Raw genomic sequence first — 24685 nt, forward strand, 5'->3', positions numbered from 1 at the left:
TGACTTGGTGAAAATTTATGATTTGGATTTTCTTCTCACCGTTTGGGCTCCTGTGGGTTTTCTTGTAAGCTTATTGGTTGCTTAATTTCGTCTCATCTTCATGCTTCACTCTTGTAACCATTTGTTTTTCTATCACGTTCTTCAGGAAGCGTGACTCATTTTGATTTCTATCTTAACCGACTTAAATATCTGACAAAGACACATGAGCTGTACCTATATGGTGAATTATGTTTTATTATAGCTGAGCAGCAAGTAAGAGCTTATTTAAATAGAGTGGGAGAAAGTTAACATATAAATGAGAAGTTAGAGTTGTGATAAAAATTTAAATTTATCCTGTTTTTAAAAAGCCTCCTTAAGAAGAATTCAGCTGTACCTGGTAGAATCAAAGTGCTTTTATCATCATAGCCGATTTGTTTAGTTACTTTGCTGCACACCTTTAAGTTTTCTCCAAACAACTTCTTGAAAGCTTGTGTGGATGCTTTAGAGCTTTTTGGCTGAGAACCACATCTGGCCCCAATTTCTCATGCATTTCCAGTGCCTTTGCCCAGTCCTCGAGATCTGAAACTCAGAGATGTGACTCACAGCACCATGAACGTCTTATGGGAGCCCGCACCTGGAAAAGTGCGTAAATACATTGTTCGCTACAAAACCCCGGAAGAGGATGCCAAAGAGGTAGGTTGAGATTAGAAGGGGTTTAGAAATATTTGTTTAGTCCTAGCAGGTTTAACAGAAGAATCTAAACAAGTATAACGTGTTTTGAATACTTGTCACTTTATGAACATAGTGTTGGAAACGTTATATATTTATAGAGCACTATTTGAATATTGGTAATATATTGGACCGTCTTGCATTTAGTTCGGAAATGTTTTGCTGTGTGATATTAATCCTAAAAACATCATCCCTTTGGAGATAAAGAGTTATAGAGTCTAGATGGCATTTCGCTCTCCTGCAGGTACTTCATATGGCGCTCTGCATTCTACGAATTACTGAAAAATGTCATAATAATGTTTCTCAAAATGAAAGCTAGCAAGGGGATGCAGGAAAGAAGAGGGGGAGTTTGTCAGGGAATGGGAAGATAGGACACTTGAGCAGGACAGAGAGAAAGTAGGAAGATAATGTCAGAGGATTGTCCCTCTGGCTTTGAGCGTTTTTGAGATGATGCTGAGATGGAGAGCTATTTCCATGACAGCCTGCTTCAAAGTGGAAGCAAACCGAGGAGCTTCACCAGCGAATGGGTTTAGAACGTATGTTTGCCTGAAGGGGCATTCATGTGAGAATCTCAGAGGCATTTTTGCAAGCTAGAAGTGGTTTCTCTAAGCACCCAGTTACAGACTGTGCTGGTCATTTGGATTGTACACAAGCTAATTTATAGCTGTGCACACATTCATTTCATTCTGGGTTTCAACGTCAAAAGCAGTGCAATGACCAGTGGGTCTAATCAGCTAATGCACAGGAGAATTTTTCCGAAATGAATCGCGCAGTGATACAAAGGGAGACGGGGAAGTGGGGGAAACGATTAGGTTGTTTGAATTCCTAGGCAGTCATCATTTACCAGACACTAGTGCCAGATACAGCTCAGTACATACATTTTTTCCACTTTGGAAACATTTTAAATGATCTCCAATTCCTGGACCCTTATGCAAATTGGAAAACACTGCTGTTTTTTGTACCACAATTCTGATGCTCTTGTGTTGAGAGATATAGCCAACAACAGAGGGATGTCAAAATTAAACTTTGTAAAAATAGTTCCACTGCTCTATTGTAGGTAGAGGTGGACAGGTCATGGGCCAGCACACCTCTTAAAGACCTCTTCTCACAAACCCGGTACACAGTCAGCGTGTCTGCGGTATATGATGAAGGGGAGTCTCCCCCAGTGACTGCTCAGGAAACCACCCGTGAGTTGTGTTTACGCTTTATTGATAATTGGAAGACAACACTGCATGCATGTGTCACCGAACTTACTGGATTATTTCATTTCTTTAAAAAAAAATTTTTTTTATTGGTGTGTAGTTGATTTGCAATGTTGTGTTAGTTTCAGGTATACAGTAAAGTGATTCAGTTATACACACACACGCACATGTATGTACGTATTCCTTTTCAGATTCTTTTCCCTTATAGGTTATTACAAAATACTGAGTATAGTTCTCTGTGCATTTCTTAATGTTATTTTTGCCAGAATTTAATAATGTTTGGGTTCACAGATTTCTTCCCATCTTCTATCTCTATGTCCATTCCTTTTATGATAATTTCTTTCCTATTATTCTACCAGCCACTGTCACTAATTCATCTTCCAGATACTTAACCAGGGTGTGTGTGTGTGTGTGTGTGTGTGTGTGTGTGTGTGTGTGTGTGTGTGTAAGGGGGTGGGGAGAAAGCATATTGGACGTTTTCTCTGGAAAGCATGCATTAGTTATCAATTTTTTTTGAGATCTTACTATATGTAAAGTGCTATCAGGGCTAACAAAATATAAGCATCTTTGCTCTCAGTAGTATTCCATTGTGAAGATAAAAAGTAACAATACATGGGATCATGTAAGGAAGGTGAGTTACATGGCACTCAGAGGAAGGGGAGATTCCACAGCGGGAAGGTGGAAGAATACAGGGCACCTGCAGGGGCCCCATCTTCCCTGCTCCATTCTGGGCCACCTCAAGGGATGTCGCTTTCTCTCCTATCATGCTGCTTCCATAGTATTTAACCCAATTATTACTGCCTGTTGGTCTTTTCCTGACTATTCTACTTCCCCCTGGCCCCTTCCTCGTGAAGGCACAAACATACTTATTTTGCTCAATTTCGAGTCTCTAGTTTCTCCCTCAGTGCTCAGCACATCATTTCCTAATTAAATGGTGGTTAAGAAATTGAGGTCTAGAGCCAGCAGGGTTCCCAAGAAATATAATGGGAGCCACAGAGGTAACTCAAAATTTTCTAGAAAATAGAAAAGGTAAGGAGAAAAATGAATTTTAATCATGTGTTTTATTCAGCCCAGTGTATCTAAAACGTTAGCATTTCAACATTTATCAGTATACTAATTATTTATATTTCACATTTGTTTTTGGTAGTAATTTTTTTGCAACCCGGTGTGTCTTAATTTACACTTTTCGCACATCTCAATTCAGATGCCACATTTCAAATGCTCAATAGCTACATGTGGCTGGTGGCTCCCATGGTGGACAGCACAGGGAGTCTAGAGAATTTAAATGACTTGCCCAGCCTCGCCCAGGAAGCTAGTGGTGAGGGATCAGTGCTATAGTCCAGAACTTTACTTCCTATCCAGCAACTCCCTCACCAGAGGTTCAGAAGCTTCTCCTTCAGTGCCCAACTGTCTATACATGATCAAGGCATCTTGTCAAATTTCACAGCCTCCTCCTTAACTTCAGACAGTATCCACTTCTGCTCTTTTCTTACCATGTGAAATCTCTTAGCAACTTTAATAACCTTCTTGGCATCAGTTCTTTCCTGGAAGGGTAGTGGCTAGAGATGAAAATTTGTCCATATGAGCAGGCGGACAGATGTTCATAAATACAACAGGAATTTAAAGGGAAGTAAAGGAACAGTAAAGGGCAGAAAAAGTCAGGAAGAAAGCCTAGTCAAAGCCTGTCATTTAATATATACTAAATTAATACTTGTTTTTAATCCTTAGGATTTCCTAAGAACTGTTAGATACATCCAAAGTGCACCCTTAATGGTTGGTTTGTTTTGCAGTTGTGCTTGTGAAAGTGGTATTATCTCAATGGGCCTTTTCATTGTAACTATTAGAAACAAATTTTTGGTGGCTCTGGCTTTTGTGTAGTTGGCTTTGGTTACCAGGAGATAGAGAAATAATTGACAATGAAAGCTCAGAACTGGTGTCAGACGTTCCACATTGCTTGTGCTGCAAACCAGCTGCAGCGCCTGGTCAACAGAAGGGCTCTTAGTTGGGATTTCAGCCATCATCAGCACTGCAGGGCTGGTCCTGTCTCTGAATAGAGTTGATACAGTCAGCTTCACATTGTGTGTAAGGTTAGTGATCTGCAGGAAAAGCTTATGCGTGGATTACTTAGATCATAAGATTTCACGGGCCATGAAGGTCCATGAACTCTCTGATATTATGGGCTAAAGTTTGTGCTTCTGTACTGCTGTGCAAAGGAGTCCAGGGTTTCCCTTAGATTCTCAAAAAGTGGGAGGGACAAAACGATGAAGAACCACTGTGTTAGAACAGTATGACTAAACGGTACCTTTAAAAAAAATCACCATTTTAATAGACGGGAAGTAGTCTGTTATAGCCATAAAATGCTTGCAGTTTTCGGGGCTCTCTCTCATATTTACTTGCAAATGAACTGAATTGGTTAGATACTTGGTTCTAAGCAATGTTGTCAGCCAGTTTTCCCATGTCCGTTAAAACAGAACAAGGCAGTTTTATTATATTAAGTTTGGGGATCACATCGAAAAACAGTCCTGCCTCTTCTCGTGACAGGCACTGTGCCAGCCCCAGCAAACCTACAGATTACTGAAGTAACACCAGAGAGCTTCAGAGGGACTTGGGATCACGGCGCTTCGGATGTGTCTCTCTACAGAATCACCTGGGCACCTTCCGGAAGCACAGATAAGATGGAGGTAGTGTTAACTCTTTTTTGCTCTCTCTCTCTTTTTAGAGATCGCATTTCATTATAGGGACTCTTGTTTGAAATGTGTATTACCTCTGTTGACTGAAAAGCATCCTTCCCTACTAGTGACTTTTGAGCTCATGGCGTGCCTCAAAGCAGGAGGAATATCTGGCTAAATGATGTCAACCAACTGCCATGGAGTGCACGATGTAGCCGGCGACTTAACCTTGTGTGGGTTTGTTGTTTCTTCCTCTTTCCCTAAGACCATCCTAAATGGAGATGAGAATACTTTGGTGTTTGAAAACCTGAACCCGAACACTCTCTATGAAGTTTCCATTACTGCCATTTATCCCGATGAGTCAGAAAGCGATGACCTGACTGGCAGCGAGCGCACAAGTAGGTGTTCAGCCTTCAGTAGGACATTGTTATCTTAAAATGAACAGAATAGAGCTATGCCTATATTCGTAATATTTCCCCATATTCTGTTTTTTGTAGTGCGTTTGATACCCTTAACAACACAAGGTAAGAATTTAATTTGCTGATTGTACGGATGACCAAATAATGAATGAATGAATGAAAAATAACACCAAATCCATTGCAAACAGGCCTTCTGCTTTTAAATTGTACGGTGTTGATTGGGGCCTCTTTTAAACAGCTCTTTCTCAAAAATCTTTGCTCTTTGCTACTATTTGTTGAGGAGTCATTTGAGAGTCAATGACCATCATTTACCATCGGGTCAAATTTAGTTCTAAACCTAGGGGCAAGATGGGAATAAAGACACAGACCTACTAGAGCATGGACTTGAGGATATGGGGAGGGGGAAGGGTAAGCTGGGATGAAGTGAGAGAGTGGCATGGACATATATACACTACCAAACGTAAAACAGATAGCTAGTGAGAAGCAGCCGCATAGCACAGGGAGATCAGCTTGGTGCTTTGTGACCACCTAGAGGGGTGGGATAGGGAGGGTGGGAGGGAGGGAGACGCAAGAGGGAGGAGACATGGGGATATATGTATAGTATAGCTGATTCACTTTGTTATAAAGCAGAAACTAACACACCACGGTAAAGCAATTATACTCCAATAGAGATGTTAAAAAAAAAATTTTAGTTCTAAGCCTAGAAGTATACAGCTCTCTTGATTTCCTTGGGAACAGTGCATATTCGTGGGAGAGGCATTCTCCAGTTTGTTTACTCTGTTTCTCAACAATCCTTTTTCAGCTCCAAAAAGTGGCCCACGGAACCTTCAGGTGTACAATGCAACTTCTAACAGCTTGACTGTTAAGTGGGATCCTGCTAGCGGTCGTGTGCAGAAATACAGAATCACCTATCAGCCTTCAGCAGGGGAAGGCAATGAACAAACGGTAATTCATTTTGAAAAAAAGTGACTTGGATAAATTCTACCCTCTCCGTCTCAAACCCCTCTCACTCCCAGTGTTTAGTTAGTCACACTTACTGTTTTGAGAGTTGCAAGATTTACTGTATCGGATGGAATTTTTTGGCTTCATCCCTGATGGAGCCTCACAGCATCAGGCATGTGCCTCCATGCATTCATGTTTTCCTTAAAAGCTATTAGGCACGGGTCATCCATGAAAATAGCTAGATTTCTGACTCTATTTGTATTTTCATTTCTTACATCTCTAACTTGATCAAGTGTTGAGAGTTTGCTAAACTTCCATTATTCTAATTTTTCTGTTTTTTGCATGTCATAAGGTATCTTCTAGATCTGATGTTTCTACATCTGGGTATCTGTTCAACCTAACTTATACTATTTATCACTTTTATATTTATCCAAATGGAGGTTCCTGAGAAGGACTGTGGGACTACTGTAAACTCGGCTTTCATCTTCTTTTTCTTCCCAGCCTTCCCGTATTTAACAAGAACCCTTGTCCATTTACCTTCTTACTTTAGTTGTCTGTCTTTGAACCTTCTTCAGCTTCGTTTTATGAAATGTGTGATCAGAGCTGCACACATTATCCTGAGTCAGGAAGCAGCATGATTTTTACACAGATAGGGCGATGCTTTCTGATTTATTTCAAATACCTCTTTTGGTGAGGTCTAGCATTCTGTTGACTGTTGGGGGCTGTGATTTTTCCTCATGTTGCCTTAGAGAGAGTGAGTTATTAACTTTTAATTGTCTGACTCTCTGAGCTCCAGCGAATGGGTCATACCTCTTCCCAGTTTAGAGGTGTTAGCAGAGGTAGATGCTGGCAGTGGTTAAAGGTCTCTGAACCTGCGCAGGAAGTGGGTTTAGCTGAACTAATGCTCTTGTGAGCTGCTGTGTTGAGGTTTCCATAGATCTAGACTTAGGTAGTGTGATACATTTGGATTAAGAATTTCTTATAGTTTATCAATAGTAAACTAAATACCAAGTGTCATCAACTGGCTTTTATATAAAATAAGACACATTGGATGGACTGATAATTTAATGGCAGAAACAGAACTTTCATCTGTGCCAGGCCAGATTTAGGCGAAGCTTGTCCTTAGCATTTCTGTTCTTGGTGATACTGGCCATCCAGCTGCTGCCCTGGGTCTCTCTTTCCTGTCTCTCAGCTGTTTGTTATAATTAGAAGGCGTCTCATAAACTTATCCTCTGTACAGTATTAGCTGATAAGTCCTTAAGGTCTGTTATTCTTAAGGATATTTGCATTTTAATGCTAGTCTACGAAACAGTCAAAGCAATGAATCACTGACGCTGGCATGTTTTGGAGAGCTGGATGGGAGAAGCAGGCACACACCATTCTGCTTCCTCCTGAGGCTAGTTCTACTAAGTGGATGCTTTCAGATTTGTTAAGTATCAAATACATTGATACTTTGTTCTCATAACCTCAAATACTAAATTTGTTTGAATTAGCCCCTGTGGTTCAATTTGCCCCTATTGAGGGGGCTTCACTGAGGTTTTCTCTGAAACGCAGACTGCTTGAGTGGATGCGTGCTAAGTGGGAAACATCTGGACCAACCATCCACATGTGGATTCGTGGGCAGCATGCCATTTTCATGCGATTTTAATTAGTATGGCATAAACATCTGAATTTGGTAGACCGTTAACAAATCATACAAATTTCCTTTCAGCAAGATAACTAGATGGCCTTAAGCAATGAATAAAACCCTTCAAACTCTGTAATCAGAGGATATTGAAAAAGCTTCCTACCACAAGGCTGGAATCCTGAGTGTGGCCTGGCAGAGTGTCCCTTCACGTAGTTTACACAGCTCATGCTGTTAGAGGGGCAGTTTTTGAGGGGGAGAAAACCAAAAGCTTTAGATCTTTTGCTGAGTCATTTATATATGTGTCTAAAGCAAATAGCAAACATCTGTAAAAAGGTAAGAATAATACTTAATGGTGCAGAGCCTCTACTATTATGCAATTCTTTGCTATCTTAAAGTTCCTTTGCAGCTCACTTATGATAAATGCCTTTTTGGGGAGGAGATCTGTGAAATGTGTTTTGGATGAAATTTCACAGTGCTGGCGGCTAGCAAGTTGAAATATCTTTGTAAGGTCACCAGTTTAAGGCTTAAAATCCTTTTTGTGATCGAAAGTGCATATTTTACATTTAAAATTATACCCTAAGATACATTTTCAGGTTTCACTCCGGATCTTGGCAAAGGTCTTGGCAAAGGTCTCAAACAGCTCCCCTGTAGAAAGAGCTTTTTCTAACAGATTAGTGAGATGGAGAGAGCAAGGCTCACACTTATCCCTGTTTTACTCAAGACCATGGTAGGAGGACGGCAAAACAGTGTGCTCCTACAGAAGCTGAAGCCCGACACTCCTTACGCAATCACTGTGTCCTCCCTGTATCCAGACGGTGAAGGCGGTCGCATGACAGGAAGGGGCAAGACCAGTAAGTGAACCCAGTCTCCCACGGCTTTTTTTCTTTTTTTGCGGTACGCGGGCCTCTCACTGTCGCGGCCCCTCCCATCGCGGAGCACAGGCTCCGGACGCGCAGGCCCAGCGGCCATGGCTCACGGGCCCAGCCGCTCCGCGGCATGTGGGATCCTCCCGGACCGGGGCACGAACCCGTGTCCCCTGCATCGGCAGGCGGGCTCTCAACCACTGCGCCACCAGGGAAGCCCTCCCACGGCTTTTAAAATAACGTTCACGGGGATGGAATCGCATCTTTCCCTGGAAACCCTGGGGTGACACAGGCTTTTGCTAATCTTTTAAAATGCATGTTAATAATGATTTAATTGTTTTTTAATATCCTTACTTGGAGTCATCTGTCTCTGTTCAAGGAGAAAGACGTTTATTACTTTCTAGGATAAAACAAACAAAAACCGCTCAGGGGCCAAAATCTCTCTGGAGAGATGAGACACGTGTCAGATGATCACAGACATTCTTTCCCTTATTCAGGACTTCAGCAAATATTTGTGGGGTGGGGAGACATCAGTGAACCTGTGTTTTGTGAGCGCTGGGTTGTTAGGACCACACTGTGATGTGCTTTCCGTGCATTTCAGAACCTTTGAATACCGTGAGGAACCTCAGAGTGTACGACCCTTCCACCAGCACTTTGAACGTTCGCTGGGACCACGCAGAGGGCAGTCCTCGCCAGTACAAGCTCTTCTACGCACCCACAGCAGGCGGTCCGGAGGAACTGGTACTTATTTCCCGTAGGGAAAAAAGCACGTTTGTTTTAGCTGTAGCCGAACGATCGATCGCAAAGTGGATCTAAAGAGTTAACCAATTTACCTTAGTGCTGAAGAAGTTCATACTCATACTCATTTGATAGGACTTGACAGAGGGTGGTAGGTTGGTGTCTTGTGCCTGGGTGATCAGGGAGTTTTTGCGGGGGGTTGGGGCTAGGGGAAATAATCATTTCAGGGAGTTCTGAGAGGGAGGCTGGGGTGAGTGTAGGGAAGCCTTCAGAAACTCTGATAACAGTCCGTCTGGGGGCGCATCATTACATCCCAATATTATAGAACTTGCTTCTTGGCTTGGTCTTGAGTTAATATTTTGAGTATTATATTATTCGAAGTGTTATTTCTTTTATAAGTTTTTTCAAATCAGATACTTTACATTTTATTAAAATCTGTAGGTTCCAATCCCTGGCAATACCAATTATGCCATTCTCAGGAGTCTGCAGCCAGATACCTCATACACTGTTACAGTAGTTCCCGCGTATTCTGAAGGTGACGGAGGACGCACATCAGATACTGGAAGGACATGTAAGTAAGAAGGCAGAAAAATGTTGCTTTTTCATGATACGTTTTGCTTTTCCATGTAAAGGCCATATAGGCCCATTGAAGAAAATTTGGAAAATTCATGATAGAGCAAAAACATAAAAATTACCCATAGTTTACCATCCAGACGCCAGCAACTGTTAATATTTTAGTGTATGAAATAAAAAGTTGTAATGGCATTCTTCTTCTGAAATGATAATTTCAGGATTTATAAATGTGTGTGTAATCACCAGGATTCTGTTTCACTCACAGAAGTTCATGAGCTTTGCTTTGTGCCTTATAAATTTGTGTGAGGCAGTGTTTTGTAATTGGCTTTCGTAGTGTCAGTTGTTGAAATCTGTTCGTCACATTACTTGATCGCACATTTCTCTGGTTTGCTGATGAAGTGCTTCCTGGCGCTGAAAATCTGTGTGCTTTCAGTTGCCATTAACATCTTGAGAAACCAGCGTATAGTGGTTTTACAATTCTTTCTAGTACTGCTTAAAGGCTTTGGGGCATACCTATAAATATTTCTTTGGCTTTAAAAATACACTTGCTGATGGCTAAAAGAGAGCAAATACAGATGACTTCTTTTGGCAAAAGATTAGCGGTCTGGAGAGATGATGTTATTGGCTAAACTAGAGTTTGGGGTTAATACATGGATTTAATTTGCATGTTTTCTAAGTCCCTGTTGGGGCAGTTAACTGAGAACTGAGTGTATCTTTTCTCCCTCCTTTTGCCTTTTCTTTTAATCACAGAAGACATTCAGTATCTATTTGTTGAATGAGAAGGAATGAATGGGTGAATGTAGCTGATGGAATTAGATGGCTTCATCGGTGTTGTTAGTTTTCACCTAGAAGGCAGAGCTATAAAATCCTCTTCTCTATCTCTCCATTACCTGTGTTGGAAAACTGAAGCTTCTTGTCCTTTGCCCCTTGTTTTTTTATGGCCAACCCAGTGCTATTATCGTACTTTCACTAGCTTGTTTTTATTGGCAACAACTTTGCTTCCATATAGACCAAGGACATAGTTGGCTAATTTTGACTACATTTGGCTTTGCAGAATTTTCATCTGCTTTTGTGTGTAGATAATTAGAAGTTTAAGGAGGACAGTATTTTATCCTGTTAACAGAGTAGAAGTTTTGGAGAAGTGACAGCAAAAGCTTGACATATATAAACGGATGTAAGAAATACGTGTTGGCTTTTCTTTCCTCAGTGGTGAGAGGGCTGGCAAGAAACGTCCAAGTGTACAATCCAACGCCAAACAGCCTGGACGTTCGCTGGGGCTCGGCGCCGGGGCCGGTGCAGCAGTACCGCGTCGTGTATTCGCCCCTGGCTGGCCAGAGACCCTCGGAATCTGTAAGTCATGCTGTCGTCGTAAAGCTCGACAGAAGAATGCTGTAGATTTTACAGCATTTTACAAAGCCTCCTGCTTTAGTTGCTGGCCCGGAACAATAAGTCAGTTGGTGTGGTACCTACCGGGTCTCCTGGAAACTTCCTTTCCTGATGAGCTTAGGCTCAAGTTTGTGTCCTGTTTGGTTGCCTGTGAGGATGCAAGCCACGGGCCTGCCCATGTGTAATGCTTAAATGATTGCTTTTGATGAACTAAAGTAGGTGTATTAACTATAGGGTTAGTTAGCAAAAATGAATTTTGGAAAAATGCAAATTAGCTATATAAGTTAAAAGCCCCGGAAGTGAATGCAAATCATTGCTAGACCTTGTCAGTATGGGCTTTTGTTGTAACATACACGTCTTTGTTATGAAAATACCTTAAAGTTTGCCTTCATTGGCTCTTAACAAGTTGCCCAATCTATCTTCAATCCATAGTACTATGCAGTTTTCTAAGTAGATTAATAATTTTGAGATCAGAAATGTCTAATTGGACAAGGGATAGAACACCTATGGGAAAGTAAATTTATAGACTAATTTAATTTACAAGTCTTTACCAAAATAAACAATGACAATGGACAAAGGTAAACAAATGAGGAGGGATAGATGTGTTCTGTAAGAATATTGATTTGTATGTCCCTGTGTATGGTAGGACACATTCAGACAGTACTGCCCTTATCCATTGCATGGAGTAGCTCTCTATTTTACTGGTGTGTGTGTGTGTGCGTGTGTGTGTGGTCCCTTTTCTTATGTGTATCTAACATTCGGGATTATTTTGGGTAACTCTCTTGAGCCCTGGATGTTGTATTTGAGAACCTTTATCATGAACACAAATGGGAGATAGTTGAAGTTACTAAGGGTCAAGTATGAACTAACTTTTTTGGAGAGGAAATTTCTGAGGATAAATTGCCCTTAACAGTGTGGCTTGGACAGCTCTCATGAGGTGGCACAGAAGGTGGTTTCTGCTGTGCTGGGCTCAGCCTTTTACTGTAAATATTATGATGCTGACTAATAAAAGACTCGGTAAGCATTTGGGCTGTGGTCAAGCAGAATCTGGTGTGTCCTCCCCTCCAGATCGTGGTGCCGGGAAATACCCGCACGGTGCACTTGGAGCGGCTGATTCCGGACACACCCTATTCCGTGAACATCGTTGCCCTCTACTCGGATGCAGAGGGGACTCCCAGCCCCGCCCAGGGCCGCACGTGTGAGGCGGAAATCCTTTCTCCACCGGGTTCCCTTGTGACTTGGGGCGGGAGGCCTAGGGGGTGGTGGTGGCGAGTGAGGAGTGTGGGGAATCGCCTCTACCTTGTGCAGGTGAGGGGAGCTCTGGGTTGCCCACAGTCACGTTCAGCCTGGAGCCTTGGGCCCATGACTGCCCTCCCAGCTGAGTGACGTCGTTTGGCCGTCTTCTCATCTGGTACCCCAGTTACGGAGGGGTTTCTTCCCTTCTTCTGCCTGCCGTGGGTCTTCTCACCAACGGGGCACTTTGGAAGTGTTAGGGCGCGGCCTCTCTGTTTCATTAAACAGGAGGTGCCTATAGCAGTTAAAATAATCCCTTTCTCTCCCAGCCTGTACTTTCACGTTCAAACCTAGCTCTCTGTCACTGGAAGTTCAGCATGTAATCGTAGCTCTGAATGCAGCACTTTCTACTGGCTATGGTTTCACGTTAGAGCCGTAGATGTGTATTTCATCACAAGGGAGTAAGCGACCCAGAGAGTCGTGAAGGACCGGGGTACGGTTACTCTGCCCTGGGTCCCGTTCTTTCATGCCCCTCCCTCCACCCCGGTGTCCACTATGGTCACAGACAGGAAACTAACTCTGTGGTATTTATTTATTTAGTACCACGAAGTGGACCAAGAAATCTGAGAGTCTTCGGGGAGACAACCAACAGCCTCTCGGTAGCCTGGGACCACGCTGATGGGCCGGTTCAGCAATACAGGATCATTTATTCTCCCACCGTTGGTGACCCAATTGATGAATATGTGAGTCGGTGACTCATTCATTTGAGCATTTTGTCATGTCTTACCTGGTTGGAGGGTGAAAGGAAGCTTTCTTCTTTAGGAAGTGCTGTGATTACAGTTGAGTCTTTCTCTGATGTGATATTGGGGCCACCTGCACGATCAGTATCTTTGGGCTCATTTCTCTTCTAAACACAGGTTGAAAAATTATCTTATCTCATAAAAATGTGTATTTCTAACTATCTAATTGTACCATAGGAACTGAGTTGGTGAAACATGATAGCTATTATTCTGAGCTACCTAACTTATTGTTCGAGTTATGTGACTCTAAATCTTAACTTTTTTTTTTTTTTTTTTTTTTTTGCGTTACGCGGACCTCTCACTGCTGTGGCCTCTCCCGTTGCGGAGCACAGGCTCTGGACGCGCAGGCTCAGCGGCCATGGCTCACGGGCCCAGCCGCTCCATGGCATGTGGGATCTTCCCCGACCGGGGCACGAACCCGTGTCCCCTGCATCGGCAGGCGGACTCTCAACCACTGCACCACCAGGGAAGCCCCAAGCTCCTATTTTTATTAATCAGAAACCCATGTAACTGCCATTTAAGAGTTTCTGATCAAGATGGGGTAAGCGGTATCACCACACTTAGTTTGCCAAAGCAGAGAAGCTCCTGCTTTAGTGTTTATTCAGCCTTGCCATGGATAAATACGCAATTTCCCGTCACTGAAAACATTAAAAATGTAATTTCCCTCCCAATTCACCATTTAGAATTAGGGGACTCTGTGCTGGAATCTATGGTTTAAGTGATCCCTGCTTTTTGTAGAAGCAAAGCATAGAGTTGGAAGAGAGACTGAGAGGTCTGTCTGGTTCATTTGCTCTTCGTGGGGGCAGCTGAATATATTTTCCATTTCCTCTTTTTCCCCTAATTAATATTAGCAAAACTGATACTTTTTTTTAATATAAATTTATTTATTTTATGTTTGGCTGCGCTGGGTCTTCATTGCTGCACGCGGGCTTTCTTTAGTTGCGGCGAGCTGGGACTACTCTTCGTTGCAGTGCACGGGCTTCTCATTGTGGTGATTTCTCGTTGTGGAGTGCAGGCTCAGTAGTTGTGGCTCGCAGGCTGAGTAGTTGTGGCTCACGGGCTTAGTTGCTCCACGGCGTGTGGGATCTTCCCGGACCAGGGCTCGAACCTGTGTCCCCTGCATTGGCAGGCGGATTCTTAACCACTGCACCACCAGGGAAGCCAAAACTGATGCTTTTGAGGACAGAAACTGAGTCCGCTTTTGCTCCCCAGTGGCTGGTACCACACCTGGCCCACGGTGGGCACAGGGTGCACATTTGTGGAAGGAGTCCCACGAAACTGACACACATGGAGGAGTGGGGAAGGAAGGGAGTGCAGTGGTGCTCAGTCACGTGTGTGGAGGTGCTGTACGAGATACTGCCTTTCATCCTCACGGCTTCCATCCTTCCTTCTGAGACGCTGAGCCACAAGACTGGGAGGTGGCTGATGCGGGATTTGAGCTGAGACCTGCCTGACTCTAAAACCATTTCCCTTGCTGCACAGTGGTAGACAGTTTGCCTCGCCCTGAGCATTGTGCAAGAAAAAGAAACGATGAAGAAAACACTACTGTTTATGGGAATGCGTACAAAAGTATTGATCTGGAAGTCCTCTAGCTGATGATAACTCATAATTTAACTTCCCCTGCAGACCACTGTCCCAGGCAGAAGAAACAATGTAATGCTACAGCCCCTGCAATCTGATACCCCATATAAAATTACTGTTATTGCTGTTTATGAAGATGGAGATGGTACCCATTTGACAGGAAATGGAAGAACTGGTAAATGTCTTAAACCTTTTATAATCTTTAAATTTGGTAGTATTTGAGTATATACGTCTCAGACACTCCATTAATACTGCATTAACATTTGTATTAGGTATTGAATTTTGTCAGAATGGTGTGACAACAGAATGTGTTATTAACTTTTTAAAGGTCCACTGAAAGAAGGAAAATGAGACACAAATCTGCATACTTTGCTTTGCTTGAGATAGTTTTATTCTTTGGAAAACCACTGCTTAGTCACCAAATAATGTTTTAGTTTGTGTGGTATCAGTTAAGGCTATAGCTGTTAACTCAGTCAAATAAGTGTTCAGCAAAAAAGACCCCATCACCATAGAATCTTAAGTCATGAAAAAGAAGCAGGATGATTGGTAATCATCTTCTGTCTTTACAAATTCAGCTTTTTTTAAAAAAATTTTTTTTCTATGGTACTAATGGATTACCAGGGTTCAGGCCCCTTTTCTAGCCTGCGTGGGTAGCAGTTCCTTATGGTTTAGATCAAAAGTTCTCTAATTTGGTTGCTGGAATCATCTGAGGACCTTTAAAAAGGCTTACGCCTGGACGCCACCCCGAGAGATACTGATGTTAATGGTCTAGACGTGGTCCAGACCTGCCGAAGTTCTGGTGCGCGGCCAAAGCTGAGAGTCCCTGGCTGAGCGTGAAGGTGGGCTGGGCCATGGGTCCGCTGGGTTCCATTACTGGGAGACATGGGTAAGACACTTTTCCACTTTGTTCAGCAAAAATCCACTTAAGTAACATGATTTCAGGCTCCTTGCTACACTTAGATGCCCAAACTCTTTTTCTACTTGAATGATCTTGACAACATTACAGGATTTGGGAGAGGTAACATTTGAAAACTCCTGAGAAAAAAGCAGGACCAGAGTGTTTCAGCTCAGTCGTTGGAGGCCAGGAATTTGTATATTTATTGACACCTGTTGTCTACAGGACTGAGTCAACACAGACTCCATCTAGCGACTCAAGATGATTTTAATTTAACAGCTTCCCATTTTCACTCTTCCCTTAGGTTTCAGAATATATTTTGGTATTTTTCTGGAGGAAATGCTGTATTTCAGAATTCTGTGCTTAATCAAGAACATACAAAAATCTCTACTAGATCTTTAGTTTTCTAGGAAGGGCCAAAACCACTTCTGGCTTCTCTTGTAAAAAAGGTTTTGAAGTTAAGTCCTTATTTGTGTAATGCTGTGAATAAAAACTCAGTGGCTGACTAACAGGCTACCTCACAGCGTTGATCTAATAGGAGATAGAGTTGGGTAGTACTCTGGAGGTGTGAGGATTTACTCTAGGTTATGTTGGTAGAGGTTATAGTGGTGCTGGGGAAGAACCTCGTTTTGGTCACTAGCTAGCTGTGTGGTCTTGGGCAAATCATATCTTATTTTTGTGATAAGATGGTTGGATTAAACAGTCTGTAAATCCTTTTTTTGGCTCTAGCAATCTGTGATCTATAACATTCAAAAAAATGGTATGAGATCTCTTTTACTTTTTATAATTCTGAATCCAGTTCTAGAAATCACCGGTTCCTGAGTCCATTTGATTTGCTGTTTGAATTTGGAAAACTACTAAGCTATCTGTTGAACATTTCGAGACCTTTTAATTGTTTTCTGGAGCGGGACAATATGGGATATTATTAGTTTGCTCTCATGAGGCTGCACTGTCAACATTCATGGTCAATACTCATAAAGTTCTGTGCTCTCTCCTCGTTTGTCAATAAAAGGTCAGTAACGTGTGCCAATATTTGTTTTCAGTGGGACTACTTCCTCCTCAGAACATACACATCTCAGATGAATGGTATACGAGATTCAGAGTGTCCTGGGATCCTTCACCATCTCCCGTTCTTGGCTATAAAATTGTGTATAAGCCAGTGGGTAAGGAAGCACCTTTATCATCTTAGAAATGCATTGGAGGGTTATTTGTGCATGAGGGTGTTCTTTGTTGCATCCCCCATGATTAGATTCTCCTGATAGCTCAGTTATCACATCAAGTCCTCTCCTACCGGAGGTAACGTTTCTGGAAATAGTATTTAAGCCAATGTTCTAAAGTGTCATTGTTACTATGGGTTTAGATGCAACTCCCATTAATCTGCATGACGAAAGCGTCTGATGTGGTTCATAAAATTGCACAAATTGAAGCTGTGTTCAGACAACCTATATGTTAAAATGATTGTGAAAGAATGAGTACTTAATTAGTATAAACTTGTGTATTTTTCCCATTAGGTCAAGGTATTATTCCATTTGGGGCATGTGCATTTTAGTTTATTCACGACAGGCTTTCTTTTGGCTTCCCACGGACACTTTCACCTAAATGGACATCCCCTCTATTAAATTATTCGCCATCTGTGTTTCCATCTTCTGTCTATATGTTTAGCAAAATGGAAGCAAAGTACTTTTATAGTAAATTTGCTGGGGTATCTTCCATGCACCCAGGAGGGATGTGAGCTAGAAAAAAATAAAGGAGAGAAGGCAAGAGTAAGGATATGTGAGCCTGTGTAAGAAATGGAGAGGGAACTTCAAGGTGGAGGACTTTCAGTAACTAACCACACTGCATGGAACGGGGTGGGAGATAGACGTTCTTAAATCATCTCTACAACAGAAAAATGTTCATTGAGCACCCAGTATGTACAAAGCACTATGCTGCAAACTGGAGCTTAAAGAAGAGGCTTGAGAGTCTAGAGTAGTTGACGGTGTGATGATTTATTCGTTAAAGGAACAGTAATTACACACCTGCTACTCTCATTAGTACACATGCTAGCTACTGTGCTGTGCTTTGAGAATAACAAGGAAAAGGATTCGGTCTCTGCTTCCAGTTTTGTATTCACCATGTAATGCGGCGGGTGTTACGGGGAGCACGTGCATAAGGGCTATGGAATTAATGGTGTTCATACTATCATTTGAGTATAAGTTATTTGATTTTAAGAAAAATATGAGACTAGGGATGACATATGTCTATGTATTTTTGTGATTGTTATTAAAGGTTCCAATGAGCCCATGGAGGTCTTCGTTGGAGAAGTGACATCGTACACGTTACACAATCTCAGCCCCAGCACCACCTATGACGTGAATGTTTACGCGCAGTACGATTCTGGTCTCAGTGTCCCTCTGACGGACCAAGGCACTACCTGTGAGTCACGTAGCTTCTTGCGGTTGTAAGAAAAAGTGTAGTGTAAATGACCAGGTCCTTCTGTTTTAATTTTCTTTCTTTCTTTTTCTTACGCATGCTTCCTTGGCATTGAGTAGGTAACTCTTTTGTGTCCGGCTAAACAAATACTTAACGTCATATAATCAAGGATACAAAATGTATGAGATATGTTTGTTTCATAGAAAATACATTTTGAATTTTAAAAGATAAAAATTATAAAAATTATGATTTTATCCATGTGGGATGCTATGTGGTTTTTCCTGACATTTGATGTTAAACATATATTACCTAAATGTATTGATCTAATGGAAAGTTTTCCCATAAATGCCATGATGACTGATTCAGCTTGCAGATAGATTTTGTTGTCATCAAGTGCTTTAATGGCTCTTTGCGGACTTAGCAGATAGCCTTTCGAAAAGTTTTTTTTATTATTTTTCATGAGGTGTCATTGACATTCATTGCGTTGAGAGGGGCTATAGGCAGACCTCATTTCATTGCTCTTGGCCTTATTGTGCTTGGCGGATGCTGTGTTTTTTTATAAATTGAAGGTTTGCGGCAACCCGGCACGGAGCAAGTCTACTGGTGCCATTTTTCCATCAGTATTTTCTCACTTCATGTCTCTGTGCCACATTTGGTAGTTCTTGCAATATTTCAAACTTTTTCATTGTTATTATGTTTGTTATGGTGATCGGAGATCAGTAATCTTTAATGTTACTATTGCAAAAAGATTACAATTCGTTGGAGGCTCAAATGATGGTTAACAGTTTTTAGCAATAAAGTGTTTTTAATGAAGGTATGAACATTATTTTTTTAGACATAACACTATTGCGCACACAATAAACTACGGTATAGTGTAAACATAACTTTTATGCACTGGGGAATCAAAATATTTGTGTCACTCGCTTTATTGTACCAATATTTGCTTTATTCTGGTGGTCTGAAACTGAACCTGCAGTATCTCAGAGGTACGTCTGAATGTGGATTTTCCTTCCCTTGAAAATCAGTCATAGAAAGGGAGGTCGGTTTTGACAATACCATGTTTTCGTGTTTGTTTCATGTCTGTTTCTTATGAAGAAACAATGTGAGACTTTAGACATTATTTTTGTCAGCCACAGTGGAAGTTTAAAAATTGTGCTGTGATTAAAAGTATGCTTTTTTTGGCCTTTATTTATGAAGTAAATCTATTTCTTTCTGTCCTTCTTTTGTAGTATATTTGAATGTAACAGATCTGAAAACTCACCAGGTCGCGTGGGATACATTCTGTGTTAGATGGTCAGCTCACCGGGCAGCCACTTCCTACAGGCTAAAACTAAGCCCTGCAGACGGTACGTGTGCAAAAAAATGACCTGGAGCACATAGTAGCCACATTTAAAACTTCAGTAAAGGTGTCATTCTATTTATAAAATGATGTATCAAAATGTCTTTAAATATAATTACTGGTGACACTGGCATTTTTCCTCTGCTGTCCTAATCAGGAACAAGAGGACAGGAAATCACAGTGCGTGGATCAGAAACCAGTCACTGTTTCACCGGCCTGTCACCAGACACTGATTATGGCGTCACTGTCTTTGTACAGACACCAAATCTTGAGGGACCAGGTGTCTCTGTCAGAGAACATACTAGTAAGCGTTTGAGTAATCTGGGGAGTCTCTGTAAGGCTTCAGAGTAGGATGCTCTGGGTGTGGGAGACATAAGTGACTCCTGTGTGACACTTCTCCTTACGAGCGGCAATAGTGACATGGTGGCAGGTCCTTGAGGTGGCGTCTGCACCTGGTTCAGCACCTTTACCTGCTGCAGATCCGTGCTGCCCTGTCAGAGTTGGCGTAATTGTAAGGAAAGACCTAAAGGAGGGAGAGCTGGCTCTAGCTGACAGTGAGAAGGTGCACATGGATCCGTATTAGTGACCTCTGCTCATCTGACTGTATCTGAAGGTCTTACGTTCTCCCTTTGCATCTGGGCTTCGCTTCGTGCTGCTGTAGTCAATGTTGAGTGACTACCAATGGTACCAGTTTGGGATAAGCTAGGATTCCCAGTATGTCAGTGCCCATGACACTTGATTTGTTATCGAGGACTGAAATGGCTCTAAAGATTTACTTTCTGAGATATGAAATGTGCACATGTTGCGTTTTTCTAATTATTATTTTTAATTCTAGCTGTAAAACCAACAGAAGCTCCTACAGAGCCGCCTACACCTCCTCCCCCTCCCACGATTCCACCAGCCCGGGAAGGTAAGTACAGCCATTAGGCAGTGCATTCAGCTGATCGGGATTGATAGCCTTCTTACTTATGCAGTTGATATAGAACATTTCTGACCTATTATTCCTGCTAAAGAGTTTTTCAATTAAAGGCAAAGATTACCAGTCATTTGCTCTTCTGCTCCAGGCCCATTTTAGTGTGAATAAAACCAGTCATAGGGCTTCCCTGGTGGCGCAGTGGTTGAGAATCTGCCTGCCGATGCAGGGGACACGGGTTCGAGCCCTGGTCTGGGAAGATCCCACATGCCGTGGAGCAACTAGGCCCGTGAGCCACAACTACTGAGCCTATGCTCTAGAGCCTGTGAGCCACAGCTACTGAGCCTGCGCATCCAGAGCCTGTGCTCCGCAACAAGAGAGGCTGCAACAGTGAGAGGCCCACGCACCGCGATGAAGAGTGGCCCCCGCTCGCCACAACTAGAGAAAGCCCTCGCACAGAAACGAAGACCCAACACAGCCAAAAATAAATTAATAAACAAACCAATGAACCGACATTAAAAAAAAAAAAAAAAACCCAGTGATAAACCACTCTGCCTCTTCAGCTGGAACTCTGTTTCCTCGATTTTGCAGATGAAGGTCTAGGGATGCCTTAAATAATCCATTGTCGCATGGAGGGCATTTCTTACTTGTGGCTGCTGGCATCAACAGGCACTGGGGACCTTTTGGGCTAAATCTGCAGCGTAACCCCTGGGCCTTTGGCTTTGGAATTCCTGGCTTCTGACCTAAGAAGGGCCCTGGATTACACAAAGCTAAAATATTTCCATTCACCAAGGTTGGAGACATAATTGTCCCTTGTAGTAAACTGGTAAAAAGACATAGACTGAGCTATTAAGATTGGTCTCTCAGTAATTTGGGGCAATGCTCAGGGCTTCATCAAATTAAGTTTTAGCTAATTAACTACTGGTTTATTCTTTTCCCACATTCTGTTTCCAACATTTAATTGAAAGTATTTTTCTTTTCTCTTAGAAGGCACTAGAATGTTATGCTTATTAAGCCTATTAAAGAAGTAAAATTAAAAATTAAATGTGTATTATTATAGGATAAAATAGTAGTGTGTTTCTTTAGACTGTTGAAAGGAATTCAGTAAATATTTTTGGCTTAAAGACATGTTAAGCAAGACGAAAAGACAACCCTCAGAATGGGAGAAAATATTTGCAAACGAAGCAACTGACAAAGGATTAATCTCCAAAATATACAAGCAGCTCATGCAGCTCAATATCAAAAAAAACAAACAACCCAATCCAAAAATGGGCAGAAGACCTAAATAGACATTTCTCCAAAGAAGACATGCAGATGGCCAAGAGGCACATGAAAAGATGCTCAACATCACTAATTATTAGAGAAATGCAAAACAAAACTACAACGAGGTATCACTTCACACTGGTCAGAATGGCCATCATCCAAAAATCTACAAACAGTAAATGCTGGAGAGGGTGTGGAGAAAAGGGATCCCTCTTGCACTGTCGGTGGGAATGTAAATTGATACAGCCACTATGGAGACCAGTATGGAAGTTCCTTAAAAAACTACAAATAGAACTACCATATGACCCAGCAATGCCACTCCTGGGCATATACCCAGAGAAAACCATAATTCAAAAAGAGACATGTACCACAATGTTCATTACAGCTATTTACAGTACTGTTTACAATAGCCAGGACATGGAAGTAACCTAAATGTCCATCAACAGAGGAATGGATAAAGAAGATGTGGTACGTATATACAATGGAATGTTACTCAGCCATAAAAAGGAAATTGTGCCATTTGCAGAGGCATGGATGGACCTAGAGACTGTCATACAGAGTGAAGTAAGTCATAAAGAGAAAAACAAATATCATATATTAAATATGATATTTATGGATATATGGATATATGGATATATGTGGAATCTAGAAAAATAGTACAGATGAACCTATTTACAAAGCAGAAATTGAGACACGGACGTAGAGAACAAACGTGTGGACACCAAGGTGGGGAAAGGGGGTGGGATAAATTGGGAGATTGGGATTTAACATATATACACGACTATGTATACAATAGATAACTAATTGAGAACCTACTGTATAGCACAGGGGGAAAAAAAAGAAGGTACAATCTGTTTGTAGGGCATATATTAAGTTCACCTTAAAAATGCATTCCACTATACAGTAGGTGCAGACAAATACTGTTTGATTCCACTTAAATGAAGTACCTAGAACAGTCAAATTCGTAGAGTCAGAAAGTACATTGGTAGATGCCAGGGGCAGGAGGGCAATGGGGGGGTGGCGAGGGGGAATGGGGAGTTAGTGTTCAGTGGGGACAGAGTTTCAGTTGAGGAAGGTAAAAAATTAGGGAGATGGATGATGGTGAGAGTTTCACAGCAATGTGAAGGTATTTAGTGCCACTGAACTGTATAGTTAAATGTGGTTAAAATAGTATGTTTTATATTATGTGGCTTTTACCACGATAAAAAAACATTTTAAAAAATGGATCATAAACCCACATATAATAATTAATCTATAAACCTTTGTGACCTGAAATTAGGCCAAGATTTCTTCAACATCACACCAAAAATGTGAGCAAAGAAATAATTGATAAATTGTACTTCATCAAAATTAAGAACTTCTCTTTGAACAACATTGTTAAGAGAATGAGAAGACAAGTCGTAGGTTAGGAGAAAATATTTACAAATCACATAATCTGCTAAAATACTTATATCCATATTACATAAATAATTCTCAAATCACTAATAAAAATACCAACAACCCCATTTTAATAAGTGAGGAAAAAATTTGAAAAGACATTTTACCAAAGAAGATATGTGAATACTCAGTATCAGTCATTAGAGACATGCAAGCCAAAACCACAATGAGACACCACTACGCCTATTAGAATGTCTAAAATTAAAATGACCACGTGTTGGCAAAGACGTAGAGTACCTAGAACCGTCATACGCCGCTGGTGGGAATGTAAAATGTAGAACTACACTGGAAACAGCTTGGCGGTTTCTTAAAGTTGAACATAAACCTACGGTACCGCTCAGTCATTTCACTACAAGGTGCTAAACCGAGAGAAATGAAAGCATATGTTCCCATGAAGACTTCTACGGGAATATTCATAGCAGTTTTATTTGTAAGAAAAAAAAAAAACCAGGTAATTGGAAAAAAACAGGAAATGACCCAAATGTTCATCAAAAAGTGAAATAATAAGCAATAATGGAATAAATGGAATTCTTCTCGGCAAGAGAAAGGAACAAGCTATTGTTAAACGCAACAGCATAGATGAATCTCCAAATGGTGATGCTGGGTGCAAGATGCCTGAGGAAAGAAAAAAGATACTGTCTGATTCCATTTATATAAAATTCTGGAAAACACAAATTAATCTATCATGTCAAAAGGAGATCAGTGATTTTCTGGGTATGGGAAGGGGTGTGGAGAGGACTGACGGGGAGAGACTATTATAAAAGGACACCAGTGAACTTTTGGGGGGGATGGATATGTTTGTTACCTTTTTGGTGGTAATGACTTACTTCTCTGGTGTATTCGTATTCCACAACATATAAGATTGTGAATTTTGAAAAAAAAAAAAAAGACACGTTAAGGTTTTTTTCTTCATAGGCTTTATTTTTTAGAGCAGTTTTAGGTTCACAGCAAATTTGAGCTGAAAGGACACAGAAGTCCCGACATGCCCTGCCCCCTCACATGTACAGCCTCCCTCCACTCTCAACATTCCCCCTGCCAACGCGGAGTGGGACGTTTGATACATCTTGTGAACGTATATTGGCACACCTTTATCACCCAAAGTCCATATTTACATTAGGGTTTATTCTTGGTGTTATGCATTCTACACGGTAAGTTTTTATCACTAAAATGTTAAATTTTTATTTTCAGAATTTTTAGCTTTCAAGTCTGAAGATTCTAATTAAAGGTGTTTCTTTATTTTATTCCATCCCTTCCCTCCCTCCATATGATTCTAGTGGCCTAATTTAAAATGAAAAGACACCTTATCTACACCAAGTCTTTGATAATTATATACAAAAATCTCCAAACCCACTGAGGGCTCTTCTTAAGTTCTCAGCATGGTTGTTTTTTCACTTGATTTCCTCCTTAGTTATTGTTTGAAGCTCCTTGAAGAATCCCATGAGGAGGGAGCATATGTTTGCAGAATGACCAGATGGAGTAATTCCAGAGCAGCAATTGAGGGCCAGTTAGACTAGCGCTTTTCAGACTTCTCTGTGCGCGTGAATCATCTGGCACCTTGCTACTGTTGATTCGGTTGCGGGACGTTTGGGGTGGGCCCCAGGACTCTGCATTTCCATCAGGCTCCCAGGCGATGCCGTTGCTGCTGAACCACACTTGGAGGAGTAGCAGGGTGTTAGATTACGTTT

At 41.5% G+C, this 24685-nt stretch overlaps 1 protein-coding gene across 5 annotated transcripts in view; it reads left to right on the forward strand.

Annotated features, from left to right (window-relative positions):
- COL12A1 (collagen type XII alpha 1 chain) overlaps positions 1–24685 on the forward strand; it is a 114067-nt gene that overhangs the window by 51584 nt on the left and 37798 nt on the right. For 3 of the 5 annotated variants that reach the window (XM_032650699.1, XM_032650698.1, XM_032650701.1), the window contains 18 exons: positions 536–672; positions 1766–1895; positions 4452–4591; positions 4845–4977; positions 5077–5103; positions 5801–5943; positions 8289–8418; positions 9032–9171; positions 9610–9739; positions 10949–11091; positions 12196–12325; positions 12961–13103; positions 14787–14916; positions 16680–16799; positions 17905–18051; positions 19278–19394; positions 19545–19691; positions 20223–20297. In XM_032650699.1, the coding sequence (XP_032506590.1) occupies positions 536–672; positions 1766–1895; positions 4452–4591; positions 4845–4977; positions 5077–5103; positions 5801–5943; positions 8289–8418; positions 9032–9171; positions 9610–9739; positions 10949–11091; positions 12196–12325; positions 12961–13103; positions 14787–14916; positions 16680–16799; positions 17905–18051; positions 19278–19394; positions 19545–19691; positions 20223–20297 (2262 nt within the window). The remainder of the gene's footprint in view (positions 1–535; positions 673–1765; positions 1896–4451; positions 4592–4844; positions 4978–5076; positions 5104–5800; positions 5944–8288; positions 8419–9031; positions 9172–9609; positions 9740–10948; positions 11092–12195; positions 12326–12960; positions 13104–14786; positions 14917–16679; positions 16800–17904; positions 18052–19277; positions 19395–19544; positions 19692–20222; positions 20298–24685) is intronic. The other 2 variants (XM_032650702.1, XM_032650700.1) reach the window with 1 other exon arrangement.

Source organism: Phocoena sinus, chromosome 12 (genome assembly GCF_008692025.1).
Source record: "Phocoena sinus isolate mPhoSin1 chromosome 12, mPhoSin1.pri, whole genome shotgun sequence".
NCBI classification, from domain to species: domain Eukaryota; kingdom Metazoa; phylum Chordata; class Mammalia; order Artiodactyla; family Phocoenidae; genus Phocoena; species Phocoena sinus.